We start from the raw sequence: 13,431 nt of genomic DNA, 5'->3' as shown, positions 1-13,431 counted from the left end.
AGATCACTAGGATTACACCCAGTGACACGTGTCCTTACAAGAACCAGAAAAAGAAAAGTTACAGACACAGAGGAGAAGCCTGTAGGAAGAGAGAGGCAGAGATTAGAGCAGAGTGATGTGGCCACAAGCCAAGGAAGGCCTGGGGCCACCAGAAGCTGGACAAGGCAAGAAAGGATCCTCCCCTAAAGGCTTCTGAGGGAGCATAGCCCCGTTGCCCTCAAGAATTGTGAGAGAAAAATTTCTGTTGTTTCAAGCCCCCCGGCAGCCCCAGGAAATGAATACAGTTGCTTTGGGTCTATAACAGCAGACCCAAGTCGTCAGAGCAGAGACTGTAGGGCCTGAAATATTTATTCTCTGGCCTTTTACAAAAAGTGTTTGCTGACCTATGATCGAGAGTTGCCCTTCTTTGTATGGCTGAAGACAGCACACCACCATTTCCGCTAGGGAGAACATGTTACTTTCTTAAACCCCCCCTTCATAGATTATAGGGGAGATTGAAGCAAAGTGAGGGATTAAGAGATTTATCCCCAAATGGTGGCCACCTGTTGTTTTTGCATGCCAAACATCCCCCTTCTTCCAGCGTAGTGTTGTGACTTCCCATGAGGGATACCCCTCCCACAGTCCCCATGGTTTGAGCAGGGCTCACCCCACCTCCAACCGTGTTAGTCAGCTGGGGCCCCATATACCATAGACTGGATGGCTTAAGCAACAGAAATTTATTTTCCCACAGTTGTGGAGGCTGGAGAGCCCAAGGTCAAGGTGCAGAGGGTCCTGGTGTAAGCTCTCCCCCTGGCCCACAGATGGCCACCTTCTTGCTGTGTCCTCACAAGGTCTTTCCTTGGCGTGTGTGTATGTATGGAGAGAGACCTCTGTCTCTTCATCTTTTTTTTTTTTAAGATTTATTTATTTTAGGGGCGCCCAGGTGGCTCAGTTGTTAAGCATCTGCCTTCGGCTCAGGTCATGATCCCGGGATCCTGGGATCGAACCCTGCATCAGGCTCCCTGCTCTCCCTCTCCCACTCCCTCTACTTGTGTTCTCTCTCTCTCGCTGTGTCTCTCTCTGTCAAATAAATAAAATCTTAAAAAAAAAAAAAGATTTATTTATTTTAGAGAGAGAGAGGGAGAGAGGGCACGCGCATGCACGCGGGCATGGGGAGAGGGGCAGAGGGAGAGACTCTCCAAGCAGCCTCCCCACTGAGCAAGGAGCCCCACTTGGGGTGGGATCCCAGGACCCGTGAGATCATAACCTCAGCCGAAACCAAGAGTCCGGGCTCAATCGACTGAGCCACCCAGGTGCCCCTTCCTCTTCTTATAATGACACCAGTTCTGCTGCGTTAGGGCCCATCGTTATAACCTCATTTAACCTTAATGACCACTGAAAAGCTGTTTCCAAATACAGTCACATTAGGGGTTAGGGTTTTAATTTTGGGGGGACACAACTCAGTCCATAGCACCAGCCCAGGCCAGGTTTATCAGTGCATTCTCTAACTTGGCCACATTTATTTATCAGAGAGAGAGAGTGCAAGCACAAGGGGGGGGGGGCGCAGAGGGAGAAGCAGACTCCCCGCTGAGCCGGTAGCCCGATGTGGAACTCGATCCCAGGACTCTGGGATCATGACCTGAGCCAAAGGCAGATGCTTAAACGACTGAGCCACCCAGACATCCCTGGGTTTTTTGGTAAGATTTTATTTATTTGAGACCAAGAGAGTGCAGGTGCGAGGGGGAGTGACAGAGGGAGAGGGAGAAGCTGACTCTGGGCTGAGCACAGAGCCCATTTATTTATTTTAAAAAAATTTTTTTTCCAAAGTAAATTCTATCCCCAACATGGGGCTCGAACTCCCAATTCCGAGATCAAGAGTAGCATGCTCTACCAGTCAAGTCAGCCAGGCACCCCTAACTTGGTCACTTTTAGCATATTTCTCAAAACTATCTCTAGGCATGGCATCTGCTACAATTTTCAGGCAAGCACAGCTCTCTTCCTCGGCACCGAGGTTAATATGAGGAGGTGAGGTTAGAGCGGCCAGGGGCCTATGGAGAAGGAAGGCCTGGCAGAGAGTGCCCCCAGCTTAGAAAAGAGGTCTCACTTAACATGACACAATAAGATATTTTTAAGCTGTGATTCTGTCACTTGCTACCCGAAGAACCTGGACTAGTAGAGCATGGGTCCATAGCTAATAAAAGTAGAGGTGGGATCTGAAAGCATCCTTAGCTCTAAGAGGCTCAACCCAGGATTTCCTGGGAGTCATCCAAATGCTTAACTCAGGAGTCATCCTCTGTGCCCTGAGTCCTAGAGGGCAGCTGAGTTCTGACACTTTTTTTATTTTTTTAAAGATTTTATTTATTTATTTGACAGAGAGACACAGCGAGAGAGAGAGAGAGCACAAGCAGGGGGAGTGGGAGAGGGAGAAGCAGGCTTCCTGTGGAGCAGGGAGCCCGATGTGGGGCTCAATCCCAGGACCGTGGGATTATGACTTGAGCCGAGGCAGACGCTTAACGACTGAGTCACCCAGGTGCCCCAGTTATGACAGTTTTAATACATTCACCTTTGCTCTCCTTAAATGGTGTTGGGGGGGTGGGAAGGTGCAATGAGCATAAATAAATAAAGGTAATTATTTCAATAAATCCAGTTTAACTAAACAAATCCAGATTATTTCAGGGAGTGTTCCCTGTTATAAAACAAAACAAAACTTCCGGAGGACTGAGGTCTCAATGCAGGTCCTGACAAAGGACACAGATGAATTCCCAGCAGTTGAGGACGAGACTCCCTCGTCCCCCTCTCTGAGTCCTGCCCCCTGGCTTCTCTGGATCTAGATGCCTATATTCAAGGCACAGCTCTGCTAAAGCTGTGTGATCCTGGGCAAGTCCCCGAACCCAGCTAAGTCCCAGTTTCCTTAACTGAAAAATGGGGAAAATAACAAGTGTACATTTCATAGGATTGACACGAGGAGGGAGTATGTGGGAGGTGATTAGCACAATACTGGCACGCAGTCAGTCCTCTGTAAAAGCTGAAATTGCTATTCCCAAGGCTGGCTCCTCCTCGTTCAGATCTCAGACCAAACGTCAGCCCGCAGTGAGCCTCCAGCTTTCATGGAGCAGCCCCCACCTTCTCACTCCCTCGCGCCCTTTTGTTTCTTTCAGAGCATTTTCTGCTACGGGATCCTTTCTCTTTTGGTTTCCTTTTTTAGAAAGGCTGTAAGCTTTACGAGGGGCACAAACCTCGGCTCATCCCGCGCACTGCCGTTTCCCCAGCTCCTAGCCTACTGCCTGGCGCGTAGTAGGTGCTCAGTAAATACTGGTTTGAATAAGGGACGGCAGCACGGTGGGGCAGCGGCCACTTCCCCACTTCCGTGCCAGAGCCTGCCACGCCACCAGCGCCACGACTCGCTTGGCTGGGGGGCGGGGAGGGACACCCTGAGTGTGAGCCCTTTTCTCCTCCTTCTCAACTTCCCCGTGTAACTTTCTGTGAGCACCACTCCAGAGGCTCCCGGGACGAGGCCACCGCCCCGGGATCAGGCCCTTCCCGGTTCTGCCTTCGGGGAGGGGGGCGGGGGGTGACCCGCGAGAAGCCAGTTCCAGGCGCGTCCTGAAGTCCCTCCCGCCGCCCCGCGTCGCTTTAAGGCGGAGGCCGGGGAGGGGGCCACGCCACCCGGCGGCTCCGCGCACGGCTCCAGACTTCGGCATTTCCTCCCCGCTCGCTGGCGCGGACTCCTGTCCCCTCGGAAGAGGAAGCTCCTGGGGCCGAGTAACGGGAACAAGCGCGTAGGAGAGCGGGAACGAGCGCCGAGGGGGTGCCCGGGAGTGCCGCGCAGGGTAGGAGGCGAGCCGGGCCGGGTCGGAAGCTGGCCGCGGGCAGCGCGCCGGGCCGCCGGGCGGGGAGGGGCGCCGGGCGGGACGCAGTGTGCGGCCGGCGCAGGGCGCGGCCCGGGGCCCGGGAGCGCAGGGCGGGCCGCAGCTGGAAGGAAAACTTGAGCTGGGAGAGGAGGCCGAGCTGGAGGGCGCCTTCCCCCGGCCCTGCGAGGGGGGAGCCGCCGCGGAGGCGAAGGAGACCGGGACCGCGGGGCTGCCGGGGCGCTGCCCGCATGCTGGGCCGGGGGCGCCGCCGGGGCTCGCGCCCTGGGCTGCAAGGCCGCCGCTGCCCCGGGCGCCCGGTATGTCGGTGCACTACACCCTCAATCTGCGCGTCTTCTGGCCCCTGGTGACCGGCCTCTGCACGGCCCTCGTGTGCCTCTACCATGTCCTGCGGGGAAGCGGGGGCGCCCGGGCCGACCCCCCCGACGGTGCGGACGGCGGCTTCCCGCTGCTCAAGGTGGCCGTCCTGCTCCTCCTTGGCTACATCCTCCTGCGCTGTCGCCACGCTGTTCGGCAGCGCTTCCTGCCAGGGTCTCCTCGCCTGGGGAGCCACCCGACCTTCTCTCCTAGACACTTCCGAGAGCCGAGTCTTGGCATCTTGCTGGAGAGTTACTACGAGCACGAGGTGCGCCTGTCCCCGCACGTGCTGGGCCACAGCAAGGCGCACGTGAGCCGAATCGTAGGCGAGCTGGTGCGGGCTGGCCGCGCCCGCGGGTCCCCCGGCCCCATCCCCGGCGGGGCGCTGGCGTTGGCCTTCCGTGGAGACTTCATCCAGGTGGGCAGCGCCTACGAGCAACACAAAATCCGGCGGCCCGACGGCTTCGACGTGCTGGTGCCGCTGCGTCTCCCGCCGCTGGTGGCGCTGGAGCCGCGGAGCCTGGGCGCCGAGCCCGCGCTGGCCCCCGCCTTCCGCGGCTGCTTCGTGTGCGCCCTCAAGGCGCCGCCCGGGGCCTCCGGGAGCCACTGGCTGCGGGACTGCAAACCCTTCGCCGACGGCTTCTGCGTGGACGTGCTCGGGCGGCGTCACCTCTCTGCCGCGCTGGTGCTGCGCTGGTTCCAGGCGCACCTGCAGCGCTCCCTGGCCACCGTGCGCTACAGTCTGGAGGGGCGTTGTCGGGTCAGCCTGACCCCGGGCGGCCTGGAGCAGGCTCCCACCCTGCACATCCTGCCCTGCCGCACCGACTACGGCTGCTGCCGCCTTTCCATGGCGGTGCGTCTCATCCCCGCTGTGCATTTGGGCGACGGCGTTTTCCTCGTGGCACCGCCACCATCCCCCTCGCCCGTCGGGCCTCTGTCGGAGCTCCCTGGAGGCCTGCGCACGGATGCACTGTGGGGTGTGAACACAGCTCGGCAGGAGCAGAAGCTGCTGAGCTGGCTGCAGGAACGGGCCCCTCCAGGTGCCTGCTACCTCAAGTGCCTGCAGCTGCTTAAAGCTCTGCGAGACCTGGGCGCCCGCGGGCTGGACCCGACGGCCGCCACCCAGTGGGGACGCATCCTGTCCTCATACATGCTCAAGACAGTGCTGCTGGCGGTGCTGCTGCGGGAGGGGGCCCCTGCTTCAGGCTGGGACGAGGCGCACCTGGGCGAGCGGTTGGAGGAGTTAGTGCAGTTCCTTAGGGACTGCCTGCTGAGACGCCACACGCTCTTCCACTGCGTCCTGGGCCCTGGTGGGGCGGCTGCCGAGGTGGGCCCGCTGCCCAAGGTCCTGCGTGAAGCTGCCCCCGTTGATCTCCTGGCTGCTTTCGACAGGCACGCCCGGGAACTTGCAGCGGCGCGGTTGCTGTCCACCTGGCGAAGGCTGCCCCAACTTCTCCGGGGCTACGGGGGTCCTCGCTACCTTGCCAGGTGCCCCCCACCCCGGAGTCAGCGCACGCAGGGGTTCCCCGAAGATCAGCCGTAAACCTTGGCGGTGCCCCCACCCGGCCTAATGCTCCTAAAGCCTCTCCCGCCAGATGGGGTGGGGGTGGCAACGAAGCCAGTTTAATGCAAGGAAATGAGGTGCCAAAGGTGATGGAAAATTCGGCGGGTGACATGTGGTGGCTTACATGTCCCCCCGACTCCACAATCCAGCGTATCCTTAGCAAGCTACAGAAAGACCTCCAACACCAGCAGCTAAGAGTTGGTTCAAATGTTGGTTTGTGTGGAATGATTCTGCAAAGGATCCAGCTTTTAGGGAAGCCCAATAAAGGAAACAAGAACTAGCTGCAGAGAAAGTTCCCTCTGTCAGTTTTTGAGACAGATCTCTGGCCCCCAAATTTTAAGAAGCTATTTTTTTTTTTTCCCCTATAATTACTTGCTCCATCCTGGGTTCCTGGTTGTCTTTTAAAAAGTCAGAATCTTTATCTACAACTGGAATTGAAGTTCTATTCTAGGGGCTAATGTTCTGAGGAACACAGTTTTCACTATTCAAATTAATATTAATGTGTTTTTTAAGTGGTGCAATCACGGGTGTTTGACAGGACTGCAAAGAATTAAGTCACATGTGTTGAGGGGCAGTCAAGAGTTGGTTAGAGAAACTTCCAGAGCAAATAGCACTTTATTTTGATCAGTCCTTTCATTTTGTGGTAATTGCCACCGCCAAGTGTTGCAGCCAAAAGGGAGGCCAGTTACCTTTATTATAAAGAAATGTGCAGTCTTAAAAAGCAGGCTTGCTTCACATCCTGCGGGCACACCCTAGGGTATGTACCAGTCAGCAGGCATTCATGGAGAGCGCACCGGGAGCCAGGGGCGCCAAGTAGCAAAAAATATGTGTTTAGGACCATACCAGTGAGCAGGGAAAACAGGTTGGGTTTTGAGAAAGATACATTTCAGTCTTTGCCTATCCAGGTGACTCACCAGAGCTTGCTGCTGGCTGGAGACGGAAACTGTTGTTGTTTGAAGCCTTTTGAACAAACTCCTCTGCATGGAAATGTCTTTCTGAGTTTCATGAGATAATGAGCAAATGCCTGCCGTAGCGCCTAGCATGTAGTTAGCTCTCTGAGTCAGTGCTCAGTGATGGTTAGTGGTCAGCACGTTTCCCTCCCATCCCCCTGGCGGCCTTTAAGTGGTCCTAAGGCCGACTTGGAGGAGCGGTTGATTTGGCCCAGGTCTTGTAAAGCATTTCCCATAGACTTCAGTATCTTGGGCTCTGTGCTCCCTGACCACGGATCAGCAGTCAGCCGAGGAGAGCGAGGTGCGGGTGACAGCTCTTGGCCAACAGTCTGCTGTTTTTTCTCTTTGGACATCAATATCCCCAACTCGCTTTAGGTTTAGGTTCAGAATAGCCCATCATCTGCTTGCCTAATAGAAAATGCAGCCAGTCCCACCCAGTGTTAGACTTTGGGACTTTTTAATATTTTTGACAAAGACATGTATTTCCTTAGACTCTTAAAGGTAAAACTTGGAAGACAGAAATAGCCACCTGAATAGGGCCATTGTTTAGCTTCGGGGTTATTCTGAGGGAATTCTTTAAAGTTTCTTTAGGGGACCTACTTGGCCACTGCAGGAAATCATTGTGAATAAATGATTTGCAGGGGATCCTTGCGGGAGCTGCAGAGACTTCTTAGATCCTTTGCAACCTTGGACTGTAAGAGAAACAGTTGCAAATGTCATGCCCGCTCTTTGAGGTTGTTGTGGGGACAGTTCCTCTTGATATCACAAAAGTCATTCCCAGTTTTTAAGGTCAGTGTTAGGTCATAAGGTACTGAGTTTAGTAAAGGGATCAGTCTACCAACTTCCTGCAAAGATATAAACTGCAGAGTGTTTCTTAAAATTACTTTTTAAACCAGATGTAAAGAGTAAGTAGATCTTTATATATATATATATATATATATATATTTATAATGTTTCCATATCAGCCCCAATTCCCCCTGTAGTCTTGTTAAGTCTACTGAAATGGGGAACAGCAAGGCTATTGGAAGGATTATAAAGCTTTAAAAGCTGAACTTTCCAAATGTCTCTAGTTGAGTTGATAGCTTCCTTTTTTTTTATCTTGCTAGTCTTTTGAAGTTTAAATCTGGTAACATTTTTGTTCTTGTAGTGTTTTTGTTATTTTTTTTTTCAGGTTAATTACCCAAAGCCTCATCCATCCTCAAGATTTTTAAATTTTATTATTATTTTTTAATTAATGGGGCATTGTGTTTGTGAATTGTTAAAATATTAATGTTTTATTTAAGCGCCATGCTGAGCGATTGTTCTCTGTACATGGCAACCAAAACCTAGAGATTTCGATCAATTTTGATCAATGTGTAGTGATCCCAAACATGTACTGTGTACAAATGAAATAATATGGCATATTAGCCAGGTGTGATGGTTGCCCGAGGCACTTAAATTAAGCTCAATTCTGTCTTTTATCAGGGCTCCATCACCTCCTTGATCTGAAATGTACACATTTTTGGTGTATACTTGGTACTAGAGATTAATGTATGCAAAGATTCTTATACAAGCCTCCAAATTGCTCGTGGTGGAAAAAAAAAAAAAAAAAGATTAACTGTCCAGCCGGTGCCGGAAGAAAAGTTCTGGGGACGATGACTCAGCCATTTTGCCTGAAGACACCCTTCAGTAACTCCCACTGACCAGTCTTGGGAGCCATCCTGGAAGGCTCGTTGTGGGCTGAGAAAAGGAGACGGTTTTTTGCAAGAGGAAATGGAAGAAGCTGTAAGAAGGGAGACTGAGAGCAAGGGAACCAAGAGAAATCTGAAGAACTCAGGAGAGAGGCCTCAAGAGGGAAGTGAAGGAAGAGATGGCGAGAAGGGGAACCCCGGGGGAGGGGGGGAATCACATGAGGATGCAAGAGGTTTGGGTAGGAAAAACATTTTTAGGTATGTGCTATTTCAAGCCAGGGGTCGCAAACTCAGCAGCCTGCGGAAGCAAGGCAGGGAGATCAGTCCGGGAAGGGGTGGGTGGGTGGTGGGGGCTATGCCCCTCTTAAACAGGGCAGCCATTGGTCAGCTCTGTGCTGGGAAAAAGGGAGGGAGGGGCCGGAAATCAGGATTCTTTTTTTTTAAAGTGAAACTTTCTCATTTTTAAACAAAATCGTTTTAAATTGTCCCACACACCAAGTGGGCCAAACAGAGCATTTGCTTGAGCCTGGGGCCACCAGTTTGCGACCCCTGCCGAACATGGTTAATCCTCCAAGTATATATAAGGTTATATTTATTGTTCTGGAGATGTTGTCGTTATACGTAGTTGGGGGTGTGATATTTCAAGTCCTTATCTCTCAGAGCTAAGCTTTATTATAGAAACAAACCAAAAAAAAAAAAAAAAAAAAAAAAAAATAACAGGGCCACAGATAACACTTAACTCATAGTTCCCAGAAGGACCCTCGATCCCGGAGCTGTTCTTGTCCAGCTACACACCCTCCAAGCAAACCACTGGGGGCCAGTTCTTGGCATTTCCTTCCTGGTGAGTCGGTGCTCTGTCTCGGAGTTCACGGATGAGTAATCAGGAAGGATTGCAGAATAACTTGTTTCTTTTTGATTTGTATTTTGTTCTTATTTTTAAATTAGTCATTTTTTTTAAGTAGTCTCCCAGACTGTGGCTTAGCAGTGATGGTGGGTGGCCTTGGACCCCAGAAAACCAGTGCTGGGTCTTCAGGCCAAGCTTCTTAGGCTTGTTACCATGCCCATCGCCGAGAACACTGTTGGCTTCCACCAAAACTGACACCTCGCATTTGGAAGGGATGAACCAAACATGATTCCAAAGCATCTCTTTTTTTAACCTCATGGAGTAAGTCACTCTTTCTATAAAATGTGGCCTTTGACTTAACTTAAGAAGACTTAACTTATCCCTACCCACCTGGAGGCAGGCTATTACCGCCTTCCCCAGTAGTGGGGGAAATGAACCTCATTAACATTTCCAGTGACCCTTGAGAGGGAAAAAAGTTCAGTGTTATCATCTTGGTGTTTGTTAATTTTTTTTTTTTTTAATCACACATCTGTTACTTAGACACTACTGTTTATTTTCTTTTATACCTACATAGCACATGGTTTGATGGGAATTTAGCAAGTATAAGTTGGAAGAGGGTGAATATGCAATCATCTATACAGAGAGAATAGCCTTAAAAAATGATATGTAATCTGGTTTTTGAAGTATCAGATATTCAGGAATATTTTTAGCACCTTTTGCTTTAAAAAAAAATTGTGCCTTGATTTAGTGACTTGACTTTAAAACATTCCTCTTATTTTATTGTTATTTTAAATGTGTATTCTGACCCCCAGCTGTGTACTCTGATGCAGTCTGCTGGCTGCAGTCATAGTATATGGTTTGTTCCGATAACAGAGACCAAAGGGTTAATCACATATGATCCCGCTGCTACAGGGGTGTGATTAAAAGTTTTAGATCACACCACATTTCCATGGCCCAAACAGTTGGGGCCAGCCATTTGTTTTCTATTTCAGGTTGGAGTAAATTTGCACTTTTAATCTTTTGGGTTTTTTGAGGGGGGCCTGTTCTTTTATACTTTGCTTTGTTAATAAAGGAACTTGTAGAAAACTCTGGACTGAATGTCAGATTTGGGGAGGGCTCTCCTCTTCCTGAAGGGCAGCTTGTGGATGCCCTGGCTTGTGATTCCTTATACAAGCTCACTCGCTTTCAGCATCTGGGTGTCCGGGAGTCTTTTCCCACTCAGCAACGCTAGAATAACTGTATACGGTTGGTGCTGTACACAGGCAGGCAAGGATGTTAGTTCACAGTTCTATAGGTTTGCAGCCTGGGGTCCCGCCTTCAAGGCTTTTTCCTTGCCTAGAACCTTCTGCCTGGCTCCCACACACACCCCATAACACAATTCAGGTCTTGGCCTGTAGCTAATTTGTTGCTCAAGAATTTTGCTCAGAAATCTCTTAGGCCCTCGGGCCCTCTCCACATGGTAAACATTTGCTAATAGTGAAAAACCACAGGGCTTACTGAAAGATGGAATCTTGGAGATGAGGCAGGACTCCTCAAAGTCTTGGAGCCAGGTGAAAGTTGAGAGAACCTGCAGCCACAGGCTGATGAAACAGTGTTGTGTAGGATCCTTGGCCCGGGGAGAGGTGGTGGGTATGTTTTGTTCGGTTTTCCACAAGTAGCTGTTGAGTGGTTACTGTCCCCAGTGTTGAGGACACATGCGGTGACCCAGACGGATGTGGTCTCTCTGTCAGGAGCTCGCAAACTCATTGTGAGAGGTAGGCAGTTCCGTGGTTTCCATGCAGCGTGGTGGGTGGTGGTGAGGAAGGGCTAAGGAAACAAGAGGGGCACCTTATGCGGTTCGGGAATTTCAGGGAAGGCTGCTCGGAAGAAGTGACATCTACGTTGAGATCTAGCGGTTGGTAGGAACTCGCTAAGTGGAGGGAGCTGGGCAGGAGAGCAATGTATCGAGGACAGAGATGAATGGAGCATTTCAGTTTGGCTGGAAAGTGGGGGCGGGCGGGAGGGAGGAGGCTCCAGTGGCGAAGGATGAGGTGGGAGAGGGAGGATACGGGGGTCTTGAAGCCAGAGCTTCTCAAACCGGAAAGAGCAAACCACCCGGGAGTCTGGTTAGAGTGCACATTCTGATCCAGCTGGTCTGAGCTGGGGACCTGAGATTCTGCTTTCCTAACAAGCTCCATCACGTGATGGTGATGCCGGTGGCCCCAGGGGCCACACTTCCATCACAGGGCTGGACACCATGATAAAGGTTTGGACTGATCCCCGGAGATACTGGTAAACCACTTTAGGCAAGGAATGGCAGGTGGCCTTTGGCTCACTCTGGCTGCAAGGTGGAGGAGGATGGATTAAGCAAGGGTTGGCAATGCATTTGTTTTTGTAAATAAAGTTTTTACAGCTGTGCCATTCCTTTATATACCATCCCTGGCTCAAGTCAGCCTACACTGGCAGAGCTGAATAATTGCAACACAATCCTGCAAATATTTACTCTCTGGCCCTTTATAGGAAAAAAAATCGGCTGGAAGTAATCAGACTGGGAAGTCTCCAGGTGCTGCAGCAGTCCAGGCCTGGGCAGGGGGCCTGAGCGGGGGACAGAAACAAGTTGCCCTAAAGACAGAACAGAGCCCTGGCTAGGGCCAATGCTTTGACACCAAAAGATTTGTCTTCAAGTCTTGTGTCCCGCATCTCTCATCCGCGAGTCTCTCTGCAAATTACCTAATCCTCAGGGCGCCTGGGTGGCTCAGTCATTAAGCGTCTGCCTTCGGCTCACGTCATGGTCCCGGGGTTCTGGGATCAAGCCCCGCATCGGGCTCCCTGCTCTGCGGGAAGCCCGCTTCTCTCTCTCCCACTGCCCCTGCTTGTGTTCCCTCTCTCGCTGTGTCTCTCTCTGTCAAATAAATTAAAAAAAAAAAAAATTACCTAATCCTCTCAGAACCTTGATTCCCTCATCTATAAGATGGGATTCATAGTAGAACCTCCCTCGTAGGAGTGAGAGAGGATTTAGTGGAATCGTGTTTCACGTAGTAAGCACCAGAAACGGGCGGGCAGTGTAGAAGTAATTATTGGAATGGAAGTTTGATTTAGTCTGTGTCTCCAACCTCTTCCTCTGTTCCCTGTGCTGCTCATTCTGTCTCCACTACAGGATGGTTTCCCTTTTGTCCACACAACCATCTCTCTAGCTACTCCGATTTTGTTCTCTCTTTCCTTGATGTCCACGGCGATCCGTTCAAGGAAAAGCTCTCACTCCAGGTACAATGGTGGACTGATGACAAAAATGACCCCCATGCTCCTTCTCTTCCTGCACTGATGCCTTTGGGGTTTCGCCTACCCCTGAAACTTAAATGACTGTGACTTTCTTTAGTCAGTAGACTGTGGCAGAAGGGATGTTGCCCAAGTTCCTGGCCTGGGGCTCAAGAGGCCTTGTCTGCCTCTGATTGTTCTCTTGCAAGCCTTCTGCCACCGTGTGACTAACTAGCCTGCTGGAGGATGGGGGACCGCGTGGCCCCATCAATCCTGTCACCAGAGCGGACAGCCAGCCACCTGCAAGACACGCGAATGAAGCCATCCCACACCGACCTGACAACAAACGGACTGAAACACTTGCCCGAGCCCAGCCCAGACCAGTCACACTTGGCCCAGATTAGCAGAAGCACTCAGCTGGTCCATAGCCTCCGAGACATAACAGACATTGTTTTAAGCCACTGAGTTAGTGATAGTTGGTGGCTCAGCCATAGCTAACTGATTTGGAAGCTTAAAAAACCAGTCTGGCATCCATGGGCTGCCGCGGGAGTACACACAGGCCGTCCTTGACTTCCGTACATTTGACTTTCAAGCGGCTAGACTTGGATACGAGTGCTTGACTGATGCCCCAAACCACCTTGCCTGCAGGAATCCAGACTTCCCTCACCAGCTGCCGCAGCGGGTGTCGGCCTGCCATTCGGTGGTTGAGTTGGGCCAACGCCACCGTCTTTGCGCCACGCGTGTACTCCATTGTTTGACCGTGTTCCAGCATTTGCCCTTATCTTCTAAAAACAAAAAGCAAACAGAGGCTGGGAAAACAAAAGTGCTGATTCAGGTGACAAGCCCCAGGTAGGGATCCGATGTGCCCGGAGTGGCCAAGCTTCAGCGGCGCTCGGCTGCCGGCTCCTTGCCGCTGAGCTGCTGGGCGGTGTGTTCACTTGTAGAGGAAAAGAACAGCAGCCAC

The 13,431-nt window shown here is 51.6% G+C and overlaps 1 protein-coding gene across 1 annotated transcript; it reads left to right on the top strand.

The window, feature by feature from the left end:
- The first annotated feature begins 3,880 nt into the window (after positions 1-3,880).
- On the top strand, positions 3,881-9,114 carry LOC116628031 (inositol 1,4,5-trisphosphate receptor-interacting protein-like 2). The gene has a single exon (XM_032398070.1). It carries the CDS (start codon positions 4,150-4,152, stop codon positions 5,746-5,748), a length of 1,599 nt encoding a protein of 532 aa, XP_032253961.1. The 5' UTR covers positions 3,881-4,149; the 3' UTR covers positions 5,749-9,114.
- Positions 9,115-13,431: the final 4,317 nt, after the last annotated feature.

The sequence above is a fragment of the Phoca vitulina genome, unplaced genomic scaffold (genome assembly GCF_004348235.1).
Source record: "Phoca vitulina isolate PV1807 unplaced genomic scaffold, GSC_HSeal_1.0 scaffold109, whole genome shotgun sequence".
In the NCBI taxonomy this organism is placed as follows: domain Eukaryota; kingdom Metazoa; phylum Chordata; class Mammalia; order Carnivora; family Phocidae; genus Phoca; species Phoca vitulina.
The sequence above is the reverse complement of the archived record's forward strand: the minus strand, read 5'-3'. Positions and strand labels throughout refer to the sequence as shown.